The following is a 20,942-nucleotide window of genomic DNA, read 5'->3' as shown; positions in this document are numbered from 1 at the left end:
ACTTTGTACTTAGCAGTAATTCTGCATGATAACTATCAATTGAAGCTTCATACCAAATGACACTAGTTTGGAACCTTACCCATCCATTTTTCATTCCAACAGTAACAGTGAAATTCAGTTGAGTGATTACAAATGGGACCCAAATATGGAAAAGCACCCTCTAATACTGCCGTCAGAGAAGCTTAAAACCAATGACTGCAACTGGCAAGGCATGCAGAGGAGCCAGGACATAACCAATCAGATACAACTTTAGTGCCATCCAGGAGAACTCAAGGACTTCCCCTATTTGTACCAACTTCTCTTCTGACATCCAGTGGCCAGGCGACTCCTTCTCCATAGCCTGTTCGCTTGATATCCATGCAGTCCGGACTGGTGCTCTTATTATCATGGCATGGGCCACCATAGTGAAGACCTCTGCACCCTGGAGACAGTTGAGCCAACCGACACGGACTAAAAATGGCACTAAAAATGATCATTAGTTGAGGTTGTGAAAAACGATCAGCATTGATTAAGTTTGTGATCTATTTCATGAATAAGTTATGTATGGTTATGATGAAGTGGTTGCCCTTTTTTCTGGGTAGAGATCCGATGTCAGGGGAAAAGACAGAGTTGAATGATGAGGTCTCATCCCATGTGGAACTATAGAAGGAAACATTGAACAGAGACTTTGCCGTGCGTGTCTGACTCTCACTCACCGACTCTTAGAGAGCCTGTGTTTGGTTGGTTTCATGAAAACACTTTCCAAAAATGTTGAAAGAATTTTAAATGTAAAAAATATTCCCTAGAAATTGCTGAAATATACTGGAGTGATTGTAGTGAACATATTTCATATGACTGAATTCTTTCATTCTTATGAAAGATAAAATATAAAATTAATTTAAAATAAAAAATAATTTATGAGTGACTATGAGTGACTCGTATATAAGCATTTACTATCTTAACCATAAAGGCTTATAGATCCCAGGGAAGAGAACTGTGTAGTTCAGTAGTTCAATAGTAATGACAGTCTCAGCCCAAAAGGAATACAAACTGAATTAATGAGAGGCATTTCCATTGAATGTTCATGAGCTTATGAAATTGTGAAATAATAATGTATTCAGACACAATGTACCAAATTCATAAGGGAAAAAACTGTTCACATTGTATATCGTTGACCCTGTAATTGCTAAATAGGCATTTGAATAATGAATGACCTCAAAGGCAGTTACATAAGTCAACCCTAATGAGCACAGGCCTTGATGGTCTGCCAATGAGCTTGCCTTACACCGCAACCGGGTCAATAACTGATCAGCTCATAAATCATAAGGAGTGTGTATATGGAAGAAGCCAGCCATCCCCCACCCTGGATGGCTAGTCCCTAGACGGGCTCAGGCCAGGTAATGTATTCCTCGCTGTCTCCTAACCACCAGCAGCACATTAGTTTGTGTCAGCACAGCTCCAGGGAGCTCCGCAGGGAGTGATCAGTAGGTCTCCCCCTTTTCTCCTTCAGTCCCTCTCCTCTATGCCTCCCTTCACGCTTATTTTCCCCGTCCTTTATTGCTGCGGTTTCACTTACGTTATGTTCCACTGAAATATCCACACACACACACTCACACAATCTTGTTATCGCCTTCCGTAGCATTCGTGGGCAGCAGAACAGGACTTGTTCTTGTGCTCATCAATCCTTGAGCAAACAAGCTCAACTCGCTCAAGATCGTGGAGCTAATTTGTCTTGCCCAAGTAGTACACCAATTACTTCCCTGAGACCTCGTGTAGAGGCAGAACGACTTAAGAGTGCAAATGGGAGCAGAAGGTCATCCCACCTCCGCGCACAGAGGTACAGTATGCTGCTGCCCCCACCGCATCTCGCCTGTGGACTAGTGCACTGGCCAGGCCTCTCCGGCACGAGGCGGTAATGTTGTGTGGAAAATAATGGGGTCATCTCGACCCTCAAGAGCAGGGCCTCCTCTGTGAAGTAAAGGCAAGCTGAGAGGGCGCAGCTCATTAAAAATACATGTGTGGCAGTGCATGGGGGAGTGCAAAGAAAAATGAATGTGTTCTCTCTCTCTCTCTCTTTTGCACTTTTACTCTCTCTCTCTTTATCTCCAGCCGGTCCATCCCTGTGGTCATACATCATCCCACTTCACAGACTCACTGGGTCCCCTCGCTCCTCTCTCTCTCTCTCATTCTTTTTTTGCTCCATCCCTCCCTCTTTCTGCTTCTTTCCATCTCCTCCCTTCCCTTCACCTCTCTCCCTCTTAGCACACATTTAGAAAGCACATGTAAAACTCCACAAAACATACAATAATGGGCATTTTGCATATGTTGCCAGGGCTCTGAACGCTGGCCATAGATGCTGTGTCTCTTGATATTTACAGACTCTCGTGTGCCTCCACCACTAGAATAAAAAGGCATGCCTGTCAGTTACAATCCAGCATACTTGCTCTCATGTCGACTTGCCACCGTAACTGGTGTCAGATCAAACCTGTTAACAGATGAACTAGGCCAGTGTAACACCACATCATTCCCGTCAAGGCTTGAGGATTTCTGCCACTGACTCTCTGGTGTGGGTGCTTGTCATTAATTGGGACATGAATCACGCTGATCGCATTTGGCAACAGCCTCAGCGGTCACATTACAAAGGTCAAAGGGTGACAACAGACTCCCACAGGAGGTCATATCCATCATAGCAGAGGCAGGTAGGCTCTTGGAAAATAAGGGTTCTTAGAGGAATTATCCAAAGGGATAATTTTCCATAGAAAGTACCCTCTATGGACCAAAGGAGTTTTTCAGAAGTGAATAAGAATAAATGGATGATTATTTTAGGATTAACATTAGAGCCAATACAGACTTCATCGTCACAGCGTCACAAACCTGTCCCTAATTTTTTACTTGCATAATTCACACACACACACACACACACATACAAATGGATTCAGTGAAATAATAAATGTACAAAGGCATAATATGAGGGTTGTGTTGTGTTTTAGTACTACATACTACATTGGGTAAAATCGATTTGGATATTACTTTGGTTTTAGCGATTGATGCACAGCACAATAGTGACTTCACTCATGTGAATTCATCTTCACTAATGTGTATGCTTTTAGCAGACCTCTGAGAGATGCAAAAGAAAAGGATGAGGGAATTTTACTTCCCTCCAAGGACCAAGTTCAGAGACAATGTTGTCATCCTTTTCAGCTATTATCAACAAACATGGCACATATTAAAACATGGATGGATGTTGAAGGAGCCAACTGATAAATGGAGAAAAGGCAAAAGTGATACAGAGCAGTGATACAGATGCAGTGATACACGCAGTGATCCAGATGCCTTCCTGGAAAGAGTAAGTGCACGTAACATACATTATTCACAGTCATAAAATTCACATGAACGTTCATTCGGCTACCTTTAAAATGTTAATATTAGCATGTTTAAGGTGGTTCAACAGTCTTTGGAGAGGCACATTGCTTTGCTGTGGTTATGGCTGCGGCCTCGGGATCATAATGAATCCGAGGTTTAATGCTGATTCATGGACCACATTGGCCTGAAGCTATAGTGAATTAGCAATAACTTTAGGCCCCAGGGGGAATTAACTAGTACAGGGTGTGTGACTGTACAATGACTGAATAATTGAGCACAGCAGATACCATGCTTTAGACTACCTCATTGGGTTGTTAACCATGTGAAAACTTAAGCTATATGTTACAGGCAGGAGAATATTCTTGTTCAAAGTTCATTTCATAATTTGTGAATCAGAAATTTGACTACAGTACTTCTCCCTTAAAACTGCACTGTCCCAATAGCAGTCTAAAAAGGCAGAATCAGACAGTTTAAATGCCACAAATCTAAGGAACCAATATTGTCAGTGAGTGTTGTTGGAAGGTAATAAACTCTGTAAGGACTGGAGGCCTTCTTCAGTGAGGTACACAGGTGTATTACAGCCATTTCATTGTTTTTCATGATCATAGGCTGGGATTTCTATCAATCTTTAGATTTAAGACTGACAAGAGGATCTAACTGTTGTAATATAATTGCACTTTATAAAAAGTAATGCAGCTTCGGCCAGCTTCATGCAAACAACAAAAAACATTGTTGGAAGTGAACTGGAAGTTAGTTCGAAAAATATCACACGTATGGGCTCCCACCGGACATTGATTTGATGCAGCGAGAAGCCTGACAAATTGAGTTGCTGTTTCTATGCGGGGAAACAAAGGCAACGCTGATGTCCTTGACACACGGAAAGTCACAGGTGCGCCCCCGAAAACCTGTCAGCCTGGTGTGACGGAGAGGGAGCCCCGCAGCCGAGAATTAATCAACAGCTCGTTCGGCTGCCAGCCTCCTCCAACTCCCCCCTCCCCAGACCTCCACGTGCCGTGCTGGTTAAGGGCTCTGCGGGAACGAATCATTAACAGATTGGTTACTCGTTAATTAAGACCTCTTCTCGGTGCTCTCTCGCTGGGAGAAGAGGAAGATGAGGGCTGAATAAAAATGGAGTGGATACACCTCTGGTAGGGTAGGTCTACAAAGCTGAACCTGTCGTTCTGTTGTGCATCTGAGAGTCCAGTAGCCTATTGTAAATAATAACTGTTTGTTTGGAAGTTCAGATCTTTCTTAAATATCTTTATGAAACATGTGCTCACCTCTGGCTTCATTTTCACAAACAAGCCAATTAGGTGCTTCATTTCCGATGACCACAAATCATTTGTGTGGTGACCAGTCCGCATCTGAGATAGCCTACTAAAATGTGACACCTAATTGGCTTATTGTAGATGATGCCAGAAATGAAATAGTGAAAGACATTTTGGAAAATATGGTTGTGGTGTGTTTCAAACTATTTTGGCTTAAGTTGCTCAAACACAGTCTAACATTTGCCCCATAGCATAGCTTTGTAACTGCCTGGCTGGCTGCACTAGCTAAGCAGGATAACTGGAGTTATGTAACCTCAATTGTTTTCCAACCAACAGTACTCAGTGACCTCAAACAACAGGGCCATATATTGAAAAAAGCCTTAGTTTTCCTCTAACCATACAAATAAAAAGTTACTAAAACACATTTTAGGAACTTAGATTGGCTCAATTCTCAAGTCTTCATGAAACAGCCCTCCTCTCTGGTTGACTTTGCATGGCTGAGGCTTGAGAAGCATGAGGTATTCATTCAACCATACACCCAAGTACAATAAGGCCATTGTCCTGAGGTTTCCCCTCAGCCATGTATACCACAGTAAGGCCACAGTCTGAGACGTCTAGAGAAAATCGCATCACCCTGTTTGTACATTGGGAAACTGTGCCTCAACTGTCTAGTCTTTTCAGAGAACTGAGTGCTCAGAGAAATCAAAGTAACCAATACAGCATAATACCATGTTATCAGTCTGTTTATTCAGAGTGACTGGCCGACGCTTGTGGATGGAGCATGATAGATAAAAAGCAATCAAGCCTTTTCAGTTTGAGTTGCAGACTCTAGGTGCTTTTACATCACTCAATGCAAGCAGTAAAAAGGCAAGTTAGGATTGAAATTACATAAAAAAAACTACCCTACATCCATAATAAACCTTCAAGTGCTTCATTCACTCATTCAACCTTTGCACAAAGTCTGCTATCCGGTTGTCAAGTGGTTATGGGATCTACCCAATCCAAGGTAGCACAACAAATATGAAATAACACTCATAATAATCACTTCAGGAATGACTAAAGAAAAAAAAAAACTAAATCAGAAACTAAAAATCAGCTTAGGCATAATACATAAGGCTTGGTGTGTTTTGGTATTTGCCGCTTTCTCACAGGTTTACACAAACAATCAGCAATACAAGGCATTGAGGTGACAGCTCAATCATGGGTGGTGGTACTGACATTTGGCTACATCACAGGTCTTGCATCAAGATGATGTTGCATCATGCTGTTCATGTTCTGACTTGTACCTGATTCATCACTGTTGATGAAGAGGAGTGCAAGCGTTCTTCATAGAGTGACGACAGCTCGCATCACAACGCTGACATGAAAGGCAGTGTGAAAAACCAACACAGACTCTAAATTCAGACGTGCTTTCTCTGAAGCCCAAATAAAGCTTGTTCGTCTTCACCTTTACAAAACAACAAACAAATATGACCTTTCTCGGAAATGATGCTGCAACCTATCTTAAAGCGGAAGAAGGGAAAACACACAGGGGAGTGGGTACTTGGTAAGTCTAAAGCAATATATATGCTGGTGAAGAAAGAACAAATGAAGAGTTCAGATATTTGTCTGCTCACCCTCTTATATGTTCCTATGGTAACATGTTACATGGCACGTAAAACAGACATAACAGCAGGGAGATCTACATTTAACAGTGGACTGTATCTGAGGTAGACCCATGCATCACTACACCCAAATGCTAATTAAGCTTAAGTAGGCCTACGAAATAAAACGAGTGATAGTGGCAGCGACAGAAGTAACAGTCCATTAAAAGAAATTGAGAATAGACGTGTCACACTGCTGGTAACCTGCATTACTGTAGCTGCTCGTATGATTTCAATGGACATAGTGCCTGGTCACACACACTGTGCCCTTCTTCACTGGCACAAATGCAATACAGTATTCAGGTACCCTTGTAAGCTCAGGTCCTAATATAAAACATATTTTGATTTTGATTGTTCTCTTTCTTACATGCTTAATCCAAATTGACAAAAATGAAGTTGAAAATGTAGCTGAATATTTCTAGAGTACTGATACAGATGTGCTGGCTACAAGGTCCAGGCATATTATATTGACCAATGTAAACAAACTCATCAAATAATATACATTTTGTTCAATCTGAACTTTGAAAAGCCTTTTGCCATTTCAGAACATTAGGTTGCAAAGAACTGTCCAGAGAGCTGAAAATACCAAACAGACGAACACATCTAATGATCGACATTAGGAGGCAGGAAATGTCTTTCATGATGACACACACGCCATGGATATTATAAATTAATGGCCACTATAAAAGTAAATGTATCTTGCTGAACTGAAAAGCCCTTTGAATGTGACCAGACTTGTTTTTTTAGAAGACAATTTCAATTTTGTGACTTTTTATGTTATCGGCTCTAACATACTGTATAAAGCCCACCACAGCAAATTACACATTTAACATGTACCACAGACATTCTTACCACATGCTCCTTTATATATCAAGAGGGACATATAGAAAAGAGCTAGAGTAATGACACTAAGCCTTAAAACTGTCTAGCTATGGTGCTAGAGGTATACACTTTTCTGTGTGGACATACAAATGCTTATCTGACCATTCATGAGCAAGATCGGAAATACAAAAATACAGTGTTTGACCTACATGCTGACATTGAATCACATTTTCTCTGCATAATACCACACAGAGTTTGAAGGCACTAAAGCTATTTGCCCATATTATCATTGTAACAAAACACTTTCCTTTAAGTGCTGATAGTAACGCGTGTACCACATATCACATATTATGAACAATTCACAAGTTGCTCATCAGAGTAAAAAAAAAACAGCATCATGGTTCTGGGTTTGGCTCGTTGGCCTTGTCAGGGTGTCAGTAGGACCGTGCTGGCTTGCTGCCCTCAGCCTGGTTGAAGGGGTTTGCTGGAGCACTGGACGACTGGTCTTGCTGGTCGATGGACTGGTAGGCGTCTCGGTTGCGCGTGACTGTGGGGAACCCTGAGTGATTGGAAACAAAGATTGTGTGAGGGAAGCATTTCCAGAAATGACCTCATCATTATCACTTCAAATCAAGATGCACATTCATTGACACCTGGAAAAACCACAGCCAAGGGGGCAGTGGGAACACTTACACTATTCATTTCTAAACCAATACAAGCACATCCTCAATGTAGAACTAGAAGTGCAGAAATAAACACCTTGTTAGTGTTAGTAGTAGGTGTGAAACTACTGCTGACAGGCTAGAAGCTAGCTCTGGGAAGCATACCACAGAAGCATACCACATACCACCTTTATGGAATATAACAATAACACAGGCAGAATTATATGCCCCCCCCCCTTCTTTCTGTATCTGTCTTGCTCTCTCCTTCCCTCCCTCTGTCTGCCTCCTCATTGCACATTATCATAACCAGCGCACACAAAAAAAGACCTTCAGAATCAATCAGAACCCCCCCCCCCCCGACACACACACACACACACACACACACACACACACACAGGAACACGCACGCATGCACGCAAACACTGAAGACAACTGTGTCTTGGAACAATGGTGTAACAATTAGCAATAACTTTCAGTCTCATCAAGAAAGAGCTGTACAGTTAGGAAAAATGTACTACTATAAATAGTTTATTCGGTTTACTCTCACCTGTACCCTTGGCACATTTTTGATTTTTTATAACCTTTTGACATTAAAAGTTGTGAAATCCTAAAGGATACTAGAAGCTATTTTTACTTGCAGTTGTATTGGGGTTATTTATGTTAAAATCTGTGGTGCAATCCCATCTCAAATCGATCAGTGTACATTTTGTTTACAAGATGAGCCACCTAGTAAGACTTCCATGGCAGTAAACTGCAGTCCACAGCTCTCAAATCAGCAACTCGGCAACAAAGTTAGAGGCCATGGATAATTAATTTACCTGCTCAGAGGACTCCCAACTCCGAACCATGGTACTGTTAGGGTCCCGCAATAGCGGAGCAGAAACTTCCTCACCCATTCAATCTGCCAATATATTTATAATCTTCTTCCCCTGACTTCACCATGTGTCAGTCCCCCTGGGCCACAATGGGAGATGTGCCACCAAATAGGATTTACACACCTCTTCCTTCCGCAATATACAGTTATAATCTTATTTAGACAGCCTGGAGAGGTGTCGCTAAGACCAAGCTTATTGGACACATATCCTTTCAGGAAGAATGTCGGAATACAAATTATTCACCTAGGCTCTACCGCAGGTGGTGATTCTCTTTGTCTCTGAAAGGACGTGAGCTGAATGGATTACACAATTTCTTTTACTGACCTTCAACTATATGATGTTCAATCATTCAAGGAAGTGTCATTTTTTTTATTTAAGTTAGAAACAGAAAATGCAATCATGATGACAGAAGCAAACTGGAGTGCTAATTGCATAATTTTCTTGGTCACAATTTATTTAAAAATATTATTTATAAAACCTACTTAAGAATAAATTACTACTGGGTAAACACAGAAGAAAATGGTCACACTCTTTTGAGAATAGGTGAAGGCAATTACAGAAACTTCCCCAAATATATAAATAAACTAATGCACTGTTTGAAACAAACACATAAGCCACCTTGCATAGTATCTGCTTCTTTCCTCAGAAAATAAGAATATTTCTTATTTGCATGTGTTGCCTGCAAAAATGCATGTCCAGAGTCTATGCTAAATGAAAAAAATTCCAAATAAGACATTATAAATAAATAAATACATAATTTAACAATAAGACATTACACTGTTTTGGAGTGGCGAAATGAAATACTACAGTAATCACGTGTGTGACTGTATTGGAGATGACTATGCAAACATGCCGGTTCTACAAGCTACTCCCATCTCCTTTTAACCTATATACAGCGGGGAAAATAAGTATTGAACACGTCAACATTTTTTTCAGTAAGTATACTTCCAATGAGGCTATTTGCATGAAATTTTCACCAGACATTAGTATTAACTCAGATAATCCACCTATATAAAAAAATCCAAACATTAAAGTCCATAGGTAGAGTTATGTGCAATAAAGTGGAATGACACAGGAAAAAAGTATTGAACACGCCTGCTGAAATTTCTTAAATACTTTGTGGAAAAGCCTTTATTCGTAATGATGGCTTCAAGGCATTTCCTGTATGATGAAACTAATCAGTCACAGTATTCTGGTGTAAGTTCGGCCCATTCTTTTAAACAGATAGTCCTTTAATATTGAAGATTTCAGGGGTCCCTGTTGTGAATCCTGATCTTTAGCTAACTTCCAAAACTGCCTCCTCATTGCACATTGTCTTCAATTGAATTGAAGTCAGGGCCTTGACTTTCTTTCTCTGAAACCAGTTGAGAGTTTAATTTTCTGAATGCTTTGGATCATTGTCCTGCTGGAAAGTCTAGCCATGTCTCATCCTCATCATCCTGGTGGATGTAAAGATTCTCCCAGAACAAAATGACTCCATTCATCATTCCTTCAATTGTATGAAGTCTGCTAGTACCATGAGATGAAAAACAGCCCACACTATGATGCCACCACCTCCAAACCTCACTGTTGGTAAGGTATTTTTAGGGTGATGCACAGTGCCATTTCTCCTCCAAATATGGTGTGTAGTATGACATCCGAAAAGTTACATTTTAACCAGAATACATTCTCTCAGTATTTCATAGGATTGTTCAAATGTCGTGTAGCAAACTTTCAATGAGCTTTGACATGATTTTCTTCAGCAATAGAGTCATGCGGGATGAGCGTGCATAGAGGCCATGGCGGTGGAGTGCATTACCTCTGATTTTCTCTGTAACAATTGTACCTGCTGCCTCCAAATCTTTCTGGAGCTTTCTCAGAGTGGTCCTTGGCTCTTGGGCTACTCTTCTGACTTCCTGGTCAGAAATCTTGCAAGGAGATCCTGTGCATGGCCAGTTGATGATGTAGTGATGTTCCTTCCACTTGCAAATAATGGCTCCAATACTGCTTGCTGGATGATTCTGAAGTTTTGAAGTGCATCTGTAACCAGTTCCATTAATATGTTTTGCAACAATAAGGTTGCAAAGATCTTGGGAGGGCTCTTTGCTTTTACCCATTATGAAATGTTTCTTGTGTGACACCTTGCTAACAAAAAACCTTTTTATAGCCCACCAGTATGTACTAACCCAGCTTATATCAATTTGTACAGATAGGAGGGATAATTTCTCTAACTACTTATAGATTCCAGTTTGTTCCTTGCCATTCTTTGCGTTTGTGTACTGCTTTTTCTTAGCGTGTTCAATACTTTTTCCCTGTGCCATTCCATTTTTTTACTCATAACACTACTTTTAGACATTAATGTTTGGATTTTTTATATATGTGTGGATTACCTAAGTTAATACTAATGTCCGGTGAAAATTTAACTGGAAGAATACTTACGTATTGACGTGACGTGTTCAATACTTATTTTCCCCGCTGTAAGTCTTTATAACTTTATAAACCCTTAAAGGACCTTTAGTTTAGCTGTTAAGGACTTGTTGGAATGCAATGGCAACTGGATGAACAAATTTGATTTTACATCATCTAAATGATACGACAATGCCAAAATGTATACACATGTTTGATCATTTGGCTACTTTATCTGATTATGTTACTCAAACGGCTAAAAAAGAAGAAACACACAACTAGAATGTAACGCACAAAACAACATCAGCTACCACCTATGTGTGACAAATCACAGACCAGAATCACTTGAAAATTGGAACATGTATACACATGTTTAGATTTGGACTGAAGCAGGGCTATAGACATAGTCACATACAACACAGGGGCACAGAGAATACATTTTCAGACAGCCAAAGGAGGACAAAAGGATACCCACAGCCATAACTGCTCCCTTCTGTCATTGCATTTCCACATAGACAATGGCATGAGAGACAGACAGAGTGCAAGCAAGAGGGGGAGACAGAGAGAGAGAGGGGGGCAGAGCAGAAGAGCAAAATAAGAAAAAGGGGGGTTGGGAGAGGGGGGAGTGGAAAGAGAGAGAGCAAATGGCATCTAATAGCGACGAAAATTACTGTCTGCACTGTCCGTGGTGCAGTGACTGTCCACGGAGGTCTCCAGATCTGAGGACCAAGGGACATGGATGAGGAGGACGGGAACAGAGGAGACAGCAGTGTGAAGACAAGCACGGGGCAGAAACAGAAACAACAGTCATATAAGTACAGAACAGCGAGGATGGGAAGGCACAATGACAAACAGACAGTGAGGATGGGAGCACATGATAAGAAATAAAGGGTAGTATCCCAAACACACAAAAATGGCCAAATATCTGCGCTCGCTCACTCACTCACTCAAACACACTCACACTCTCACATGCACACACACACACATACACACACACACAGCTATCTTAGTTTGAAGAACATGTACAGTTGCCCCCAGAATTATTGGCACCTCTGTTAAAGCTGACTAAAAAGAGGAATATAAAATCATCATGCTCAATGCAAATCAAACCAGCTAATAGGCTGGAATAACTGAAATAAAACCATGCCAATCTCTAGGTATGGTGAAGGGTATGGGATGATGTGGGGTTATTTTAATTCCAAAGGCCAAGGGAACTTTATCAGGATGCATAGTATCTTGGATCCATGAAATAACTGGCCTTTAAAAATAAAAATCCACCTGCCTTTATTGGAATTTAACATAGGGGTGCCAATACTTACGACCCCTGTATTTTAAAGGAACCGTATGTAAGAAATGTATTTCAATTAATCATAAAATGGCCCTGATATGTAACTAGACATTAAGAAATCATGTTAATTTTAAATACTTATATCACTGACAACAGTAGTACGGCCAGGATATTGTCATTTAAAAAGTGAAGTTGCATCCCTCAACTGATGTTGATGTTGTGTTTTGTCATGTTGTGTTTTGGCCTGATGCGCCACCCTCCACCTATCTACTAATCATGAAGTCAGTAGTGTTTCGGCATCCGGGTTGGCAACCTTGAGTCGGGGAGGGGATACACCGTTCTAGTAATTTGAAAGTGATTGCAGTACCACTTCCAATCTTACATATGGTTCCTTTAAGGAAGAACATTTATTTATTTATGATACATTATTCATTCACAAAGAAAACTGGTGTCCTTAAAGGTTGGATATTTCCTCATTTTGTACTTAAGGCATTAAGATCAATTTCAAAAAGATGATTTTATATTCCTCTTTTTACTCAACTTTAGCAGAGGTGCCAATAATTCTGGGGGTAACTGTACCTGTTACTTGCAAATGCGTGTGCAAGTAACTTCCTCGTGTATGTCTAATGTAGCCTACAGCAGGACTTGCCTTATTGATTGGATCATTTCTGACTGTCCACAAGAATAAATAGTGACTTAGGGCTACACACACATTGGAGTCCATAATGAAAAGGACATTTGGGGATTTGTAAGAGTGACCCATTTTACACTTAGCCTCTAAATCATCCCAGCATGATGATTAAATACACAACAGGTTGATGCATGGCTGCCATCTGTGAGCTCTTGCAGAAGCAATCAAATAAAAAAACAGATCCACAAGTGCGAACACACGCACGCACGCACGCACGCACGCACGCACGCACGCACGCACACACACACACACACACACACACACAAACTTGCAATAGAAGTTTGAAAAAAACAGGAGGGTGTCTTGAGTAATGCCTGACAGAAATACCCACAGTTGCTAAATCTTGTGATTTTGTAACAGCTAGTCTTTTACAGTCAGACGCTTGCCGTTGATTCACTCAGACTGTGAGATACTCGTCATGAATGTGAGATCCCAAAGATTCACCATGCCATAATCCCACACCGTACCATCACAGTGCATAATTTACCATCTTTTATCAACACAGCATCCATTGAGCCTGCTTTATGACAGCCGATGCTTCGGCTAAAGCTAAAGGGAATGGCTACAGAGGTGAGAAGTTCACCACAGAAATACAGTCTTCAAATTAATCATGACGCGCTCCATGTTTCATCAATTCTAACACTAGCAGGTACTCCATTACGTGCTTACTGCCGCCCAGACGGGGGCCTGAAGGGTTTAGGCCTTTTTTCCCTTTTTCTATTTCTACACCTTCAGTTTCCATCACTCACAGTCTTCTCTCTCTCTCTCTCTCTCTCTCTCAAGTACCTTGTTTTTTGACTCACAGTGCTCACAAAAACATAAGGATTGTCGACTCTGGGAAGTCTCAGTCTCCAACACCGATGTGTGTAATACAAAAAATATATTTATATGATCACTTATAATTGGTCATTAGCCTGTTCTATTTTTACCCATAGATTTGTTTGGCTTGCGCTGTGTCCTGAATTGTCAGACAAATACAGCTATGTGAGCTGATATCAACAGAAATCAGGAGTCTTTCTGCAGCTACATGGTTCATTGGCTACTTAGGTCAATTTAAGACATTTCTTTCATTTCCTTTGTTTTTTTTTGCAAACTCACATAACAGTATAATAAGACACAACATGCAGGCCTCATACACAGCTAATGGATTCTATAATTATAGCTCCATCACACCCATACACACTGGCACTCAAGTTTGTTTAGAGTGCATTGGCATTGGAGGCACATCAATTAACTTACCCGCTGAGTGCAGCTCTTATGTGGTCCGTGCTTTACATTAGAGAAGCCGGGTATATCAGGCGTATTCGTCTTGTGACCGACCGTTCCGCTAACTTAATTAGCCTGAGCCTCTAGTTCTCTCTGCCCCCACTCTCCTCTCTGGAGAGCTTCAAACACAGCACTTTTATCAGTATTACATAGAGGAAAAGCAAGGCATTGGTTTACACAGGAAAATATTTTATAAAATATTTTTCCTGTTTATCCTAGAGGCATAGAAAGGTGAGATGTTTACAAAGAAATCCTAGGGCACATGCATCACACACTTGTGTAGAAACCAAATCTGGACCACCAAACCTATGAATCCCTCTGTATCCAATCAGCCAAGCCCCTCTCTATGTGTAGTCCACTTACCGAAGTTGACGTTGTAGTCACCTCCCCTCTCCCGGTACATTTGGTAGACAAAGAAGCAGGAGACAGGCTTGAGGAGCAGGCTGAGGATGGACATGCCCACGCTGAAGCGAAACGTGTCCCTGTTCCTCTCCGTCAGGCCCTCGAACACCGGGTAATAGATTCCAAAGTGGATAATGTCTGTCAGAATGGTCAAAACCATCCCCAGAAGGAACTGTTGGGAAAATGGGTAGGTGGAGTGGTGGAACAAATGCAGAATCAAATAAGTTTGGTGATTCACAATTTAGATGAACATAACAACCTTCGAGATGCTAAGTGAAAAGAATTCAATTTGCTTTCCATTTGTGAGTACAGAGAAACATTATTATGGTCAGATATTATTCGGGGTGCAGAGCTGCCTTCTCAGTTCTGCGCTGAACAAATATTTCTGGGTCAAACAGTGTGTTATATCTGTTATAATCTAGTTTTCAAGAGTTTTCTCTCTGGGTTTTCAGAGAGAGTGTGGGTGAATGAGGAAGCATACTTGGGGGACCCACCATTAGCACAGCATCAATGGAGTCTCTGTGAGCAACCGCCCATACACCAATAGCCAGCATGGTAAAGTTTCCCCAAGCATAGGATGGTGGAAGCCAGGCCATGCAGCCCCTGTTGACCAATATACACTCATTAAACATAAGACATACATCACTGCTATGACTGAGGAGATGGAAATTAACATCAGAGGTTTTTTTTCCCCCACACATATTCCATATGATTCATTACAACAAAGTTGGATACAGTTTGTATAAGGAGTTGCAGGTTCATGATTGGTGCTTCAGTAAGCAGCCATCCATCTGACCAGTAAACCTGAACAGCATCTTCAGCTGGTGCTAGCCTGGCAAGGCCTACTAGAGAAATTCCTCAGGCGAGTGGAAAAAAGCTCCGTGGAGCCTTGAGATGCACTTACCAGACTGTCAGCAACCAGTGAACCAGTACGATGGCCTGTAGGGATAAACAGTGCAGTGTCACCGCAAGCAAGTATAGTCGTGCTTACTAAGTAATCCCCTAAAGTTTCACGCCTAAATGTGGAACGTGAGTCGCACATTTCAATGGATTGCGTAGTCTTCACATATACTTTTAAGTAAAAGGCCTTATTCCACACATAACGGCCAATTGAGACTCACTTTCTGCCCAACACATTTTTACAGTAACACTTTTAGCTCACTCGCAGCTGGAAACAATGTTACACGACGTAAACAAATTAGGCAACTTGTAGCAGGTTAAATTAACACTAATGTGATTCTGAAAAAGGCTACCATTTGGGCCCTAATCGTAACTTACACCCAAGGCATCTGTCATTCATAAATTCAGCGCTATCGACAACTTCTGAGAAAGTAGCCTTCTGATTATGGAACGCAGGCAAGAAAATTCAGCATTTTCTCTCTGACAACTGAAATACTTAAAAATTACCTTGAGATTAATGGCTGGGATTTCCATAGTTAATGACCAATGCAGACTCTGGTCAAACTCCTGCGTTTTCAAGTTTTACCCACAATATCAACTTCTGTAGCATACTGACTAACTCTCCTCCGCTGAAGTTTACCAACCCCTCCCTTCGGTGAGTCGGCAAACACAAACCATGTGACAAGAGCCTGACTGCTTCCACGTGACTCAAAGCTGCTCCGTTAAGTTCCGCTGTGTTCACATTCAATTTGTCACCTTCCTTAGCTGAACTGAGACCACTATGTGTAGTGTTTCATGTTGTGTTTTAGAATAACATGATATTGCTTTCCAATGTCCTTTTGTGACTGTGTTGTCAGAGTGTGTTTTGCCCATAATGTGAGATTGCAGCTCCCTCCCCATAATCCCACCAATATCTTTCTTGTCTTTCCATAAATCTTAATCCATCAAGTGACCCTGGTGCCGTCTAGGACTCCGCAGTAAAAAGCATCACCGTCTCAGTATACCCAATTAAAATAGGCAAGAATAGTATTATTTGGGGTTGATCACAGTATACCCACTACAGCTAACTGCTACATCACATTATACTCACTACAGCTAACTACACCACTGACCCTGATCCTAAATTGCTCCCCTTGAAAGGTTGTTGGCCAGAAGCATGTTGGTATGTTGAGTGCTGGTATAGTGGTCTAGCAGGTAACATTAGGCAAGGTAAAGTTGGATGATTCCAAGGGCCCTGTCAGAGGATCTATACCATCATTATTAGGGGCCCCACTATCGTATTCTCAGGGCTTAAAGGTGCAGTGATTGTGCATGAAGTCCTGTTTGTTTATGTTTATGTTTATATTTAAATGTATTTGCGGACACTTTTGTCCAAAAGAAAGTGCATTATATTTTAACCAAGGACCAAACGAAACACACCAGTAGCTCACACCTACCCCAGGGACGTTGAAAGGGATATTAGCGGGGGTCCGGTCCAAAGTTTTGAAATTCTGACTGCTAAACACACCATTTTAATGCAGGAACAGAAATACCAACAGAGAAAGCTGTGCTCGAGGTCTATCTGACTAACCTGCCGTGAACATTGCCTACCTATCACTTCACTGCTTGACACTACTCCACGTGAAACAGCACAGTTCTATGTCCAGTGTAGCCATACAGTAGGTCTGTCTACATGGAAAAGGACAAGTGCCAGTAGCCCCTCCTTTTCACTAATCCACCTGAACCTTCCCGCAACATTTAAACTGACTATAGACTTCTGAAGTTCGCCTACAAAAAGAGACCAAAGCTGCCATCTTTGCCCATATAAGGAGATCCGGGTGTTAACTGAAGCAGCAAAGTAGCAAAGATCAAAAGTGTGCCGTCTTCACATACCAAAGACCCGCGAGAGTTTAACAGGTGCGATATGTTATTTTCCCCATGAAAAAAATCTCAAGATATCGGATCTCCTTATTTGGGCAAAGATGGCAGCTTATTTGTAGGCAAACTTCAGAGGTCTATTCTCCGACACACACAAACACTTAAACCAAAGTCCTTTTAGGCAAGTCCCTCCACTCGGCGGCCATATTGCATCGCTTTTTGGGCACTTATCGGGCATCCTATTCTGCAGAAATGCGCGTGCGCAAGGCTTCACGACACCAACCTTGCTCCAGCGGCAAGTTCACAACACATGATTGGCACGATGTCTTCACAACACACCATATGATTGGTTCAATGTATTCACATGTCAACGTTTTGCCGAGGAAGAGGTGGGATACAGTATGTGTAGACAACGGCCATATTGGCGTTACAAACTAGCAAATAGTTATTGTGTGCACATCCCACCTTCTGGCAGGTGCAGGACAAAAGAAAAATTACTCAATTGAAAAAATATATAATGTCCGCAACACTGCTTTTGACTCCCATATATTTAATGCACAAAAGGCAACGTTTCGACCTGAAAGGACTCTTGAAGCATGACTCTTGAAAGTTGTGACTCACAGGATAGGATTTGTGTACCTGTAACAAGGATTTGTGAACCCGTAGCCCCTATTTTGTGTTAACAAGATATAAAAAAATATGTACAACTTCACATTTGGGTTTACAAATGCACGAATGTTGTGTATGTTCTCAGATTATGAAACACGGATGTGCAAATGTGTTTTGCACCAACTGCGCTGCAACGATTGGAGCAAAAGTGTCGAGTGCATGACTCTTAAAAGTTAGGATTTGTGTACCTGTAACAAGGATTTGTGAACCCGTAGCCCCTATTTTGTGTTATAAAAATAAATAAAATGATATAAAAAAAATATGTACAACTTCAACTTTACTGTTACACATTTATGACTTTAGTGTGCACATGCAAAATCTGCAGTTAAATGTGCTCGCCACTTTTTTTCAATATACCTTCAAAATTATCTGACAGTTATTTATGCCAACCTCAGATTTGAGTACAGTACACATTATTCAAATGTGGGTCATGTGAAAGATCCATAATTCTGATGAAAGGTTTTTGATATTAAAGCTTAACAGCCAATGAAATTACACACCTGCTACTGAAGAAATGTGTTGATTGGCTGGAACTGATTATGGCTTTGTCCAATCTATTATGTTCCCTATTTACAGAGCCAAGACAGGAAGGTAATTTAATTGATATCACTGACTTGTATGTACAGTATACACTTCAGTTTTAGATTATTCTGTCATTATACCCCAGATATGGTGATCCACTGTGGTGACACCTGACCTTAGCCTACTCATAAATAAGGGAGTCATCCCTATGTTCCCCTGGTCCTATGTTCCCCGCTCGGGGTTAGGGTTAGGGTTTTAAAAAAGGGTCCTATGTTCCCCAGTCCCATACAAAGCGGGGAACATAGGACCCGGGGAGCATAGGTACGCTCCCTAAATATGATACTTCAGGTTGCCAACTAAATTGCAGTTAATACAGCATACAGTAACAGCAATTGGCTCTGGAGAGGATTTGGCACAGATCTGTTCAGGGTCAGTGTCAAAGTGAGTGAAGTGCATAGAGGAGCATAGTGCATCTGTTAAAAGAGAACTGAATTAAATGTGAAGCTCTGAGCTCAGCCTCGCAATTTGCTCCATCTGTTTGGGCAGTAGTGCAGTTCCACAGCAGCCTGCTTGGGTGTGGTATGTAAGTGGCCACATTATATTAGCACCCATGGGATAAACACACTGATTGGGTTTGAGCTGGTGGTGTTGCACTGGTCCGACACGTGCGGAGGGAGGCAGTGATCGCTGGGGCATCTTCACACTTCTGGTGTGGGGCCGAGATCTTTTGTTTTGAGCAACATGCACCAGGCAGATGGCCCTCTGGTGTGTAGCACAGTATTCTGGGGAGCAGGTGTGACCTCTGACCTATCCTGGTGTCCATCACAAATGCTGTGACCTTTGATCGACAGGGCTGACAGAGATTGGATTTGACAGTCGCTGGTAATATTACATTACCATGTCGAAGATGGAACATTTTCTGCTGTTGGATACATAAACGTAAAATATGGCATTATTTGGTTTGTTTTGCCTGTTTGAAAGGATAGGGATTACATCATCTTATGCCCAGCCTGTGCATGTTCTGGCTTTCATCCCACATTCAAGGGAAGGGTTGCTCCACATCCAGATGAAAAGAAAGAACTAATTCTGTGAGCAGAGTGTTCGGCAACTTGCGCTGACAAGGTCCAAATGAGGCTCGACAATCTAATGACCTCTTCAGTCTTCCGAATCGTCGCCCGGCACATGTTCTGCGCACAGCGAGTGATAACGGGCATACTCTGACGCTGTTAATATGGCTGGAAACAATTCTATCTCTCCGCTTCCCTCTTCATTTCTCTCGCTAAAAAGATGGATGGCCTTGGCAGCCTGCCGTTCGGACGCTGCAGAGGAAGTTTTACAGTCCGGGCAGGTCCTGAGGAGCTGGGCCTGTGTTGTGCATGGATCCAACAGGGATGAGTGGAGCCATCTATCATTCGGCTGGCCTCCTTCCAAGCCAAGCTGATGGCGGAGGAGAGGAGGGATTGGTGGGGGGGGGGGCATGCTGAGAAGTTATTATTAAAAATACATCAGAAGTGCTTTTCAAGTCCAAAGTGAGAAACAGCATTACGGTTTCTGATTGCCCTGCTGTGGTTAGGGAAAAAAAGTGCATTTCCTGCCAAAGCTGCACGAATATTGATGCAGCGGCATGGTTGTTGAGACTAATGTTTCACAGGGCAAACATTTACTGGTATTGTTTGAAACTCTCTTTGTGCTCAGCGGAGCAATGCATGTGTCCACTCTTCATTTATTCGGGGTTGTAGTAAAGGAAGAAAGGAAGGAAAGCTCTTTGTGTGTGTGTCCATACTGTAAGTAACAAAGATGAAACAGCTTTTGTTGTACCTGCACATGGCTTAAATGTCTCTCTTATTTGCACTCTCTAGTTCCCTCTGTGTTTGTGTGTGTGTGTGTGTGTGGGGGGCGGTGAGTGTGTGTTATGATAACTATGAATCAGTGGATATCTGGCACTGTGTGATACAAGTTTGATTTTTATTTTCTCCCTCTGATGTGTGAGGTACACAGACTGAGAAATCACAGCTTGTCCATTTGTGTTGTCTGTACTTGCATGTGTTAGTGTGTCTGTAAAAGTGAAAGTGAGAGCCTGAGAGTGAGAGAGAGAAAGACAGGTGAGAGAAAGAGAAAAAAGAAACAGCTCGAAAAAGCTGAAAGCATAAGTGAGAAATAGACATCCTTTCTGGTGACGAGGTAAAAACGGTCAACAGGGCAAGGTCGAAACAGGCTGCTGCAACTGAAGCGTGCGCCAGCCCAACCCCCGTCCACCCCTCCCCCCGTATAGACCGGACGCCACCCAGCGTCTCATCCTGGGGCCCGCTGAGATAGGCAGCTGGCATCTCTGTGGACTGCCCGGGGTCCT

General features: G+C 41.8%; 2 protein-coding genes across 4 annotated transcripts in view; one reads left to right on the top strand and one right to left on the bottom strand.

Annotated features, from left to right (window-relative positions):
* Nucleotides 1-904, top strand: part of rnf207a (ring finger protein 207a) — a 31,826-nt gene extending 30,922 nt beyond the window's left edge. For both annotated transcript variants that reach the window (XM_048255020.1, XM_048255021.1), the window contains one exon: nt 103-904. In XM_048255020.1, the coding sequence (XP_048110977.1) occupies nt 103-253 (151 nt within the window). In that variant the 3' untranslated portion in view covers nt 254-904. The remainder of the gene's footprint in view (nt 1-102) is intronic.
* A 4,431-nt stretch (nt 905-5,335) lies between these two features.
* On the bottom strand, nt 5,336-16,289 carry LOC125302502 (angiotensin II receptor-associated protein). Of its 2 annotated transcripts, none has more exons than XM_048255718.1 (5): nt 16,052-16,278; nt 15,549-15,583; nt 15,139-15,247; nt 14,606-14,816; nt 5,336-7,634 (listed from the first exon to the last, which is right to left on the bottom strand). In XM_048255718.1, exons 1-5 carry the CDS (start codon nt 16,076-16,078, stop codon nt 7,510-7,512), a joined length of 507 nt encoding a protein of 168 aa, XP_048111675.1. In that variant the 5' UTR covers nt 16,079-16,278; the 3' UTR covers nt 5,336-7,509. The 2 variants fall into 2 exon arrangements, with proteins under 2 accessions (XP_048111675.1, XP_048111676.1); XM_048255719.1 differs by lacking the exon at nt 5,336-7,634 and adding an exon at nt 11,619-11,716 and having other exon boundaries at nt 16,052-16,289.
* Between the last annotated feature and the right edge of the window lie 4,653 nt (nt 16,290-20,942).

The sequence above is a fragment of the Alosa alosa genome, chromosome 10, assembly GCF_017589495.1.
Source record: "Alosa alosa isolate M-15738 ecotype Scorff River chromosome 10, AALO_Geno_1.1, whole genome shotgun sequence".
Taxonomy (NCBI): domain Eukaryota; kingdom Metazoa; phylum Chordata; class Actinopteri; order Clupeiformes; family Clupeidae; genus Alosa; species Alosa alosa.
Note: the sequence above shows the minus strand (reverse complement) of the source record. Positions and strands in the feature narration are given on the sequence as shown.

Bases quoted from the DNA above. Each gene is read 5' to 3' on its own strand.
- LOC125302502 (XM_048255718.1), bottom strand. From the start codon at position 16,078: ATGGAAATCCCAGCCATTAATCTCAAG. The intron at 15,584-16,051 runs GTAATTTTTAAG...TTATCCCTACAG, and splicing joins TCCCAGCCATTAATCTCAAG to GCCATCGTACTGGTTCACTG. The intron at 14,817-15,138 runs GTGGGTCCCCCA...TTTTCCCAACAG, and splicing joins CCATTGATGCTGTGCTAATG to TTCCTTCTGGGGATGGTTTT.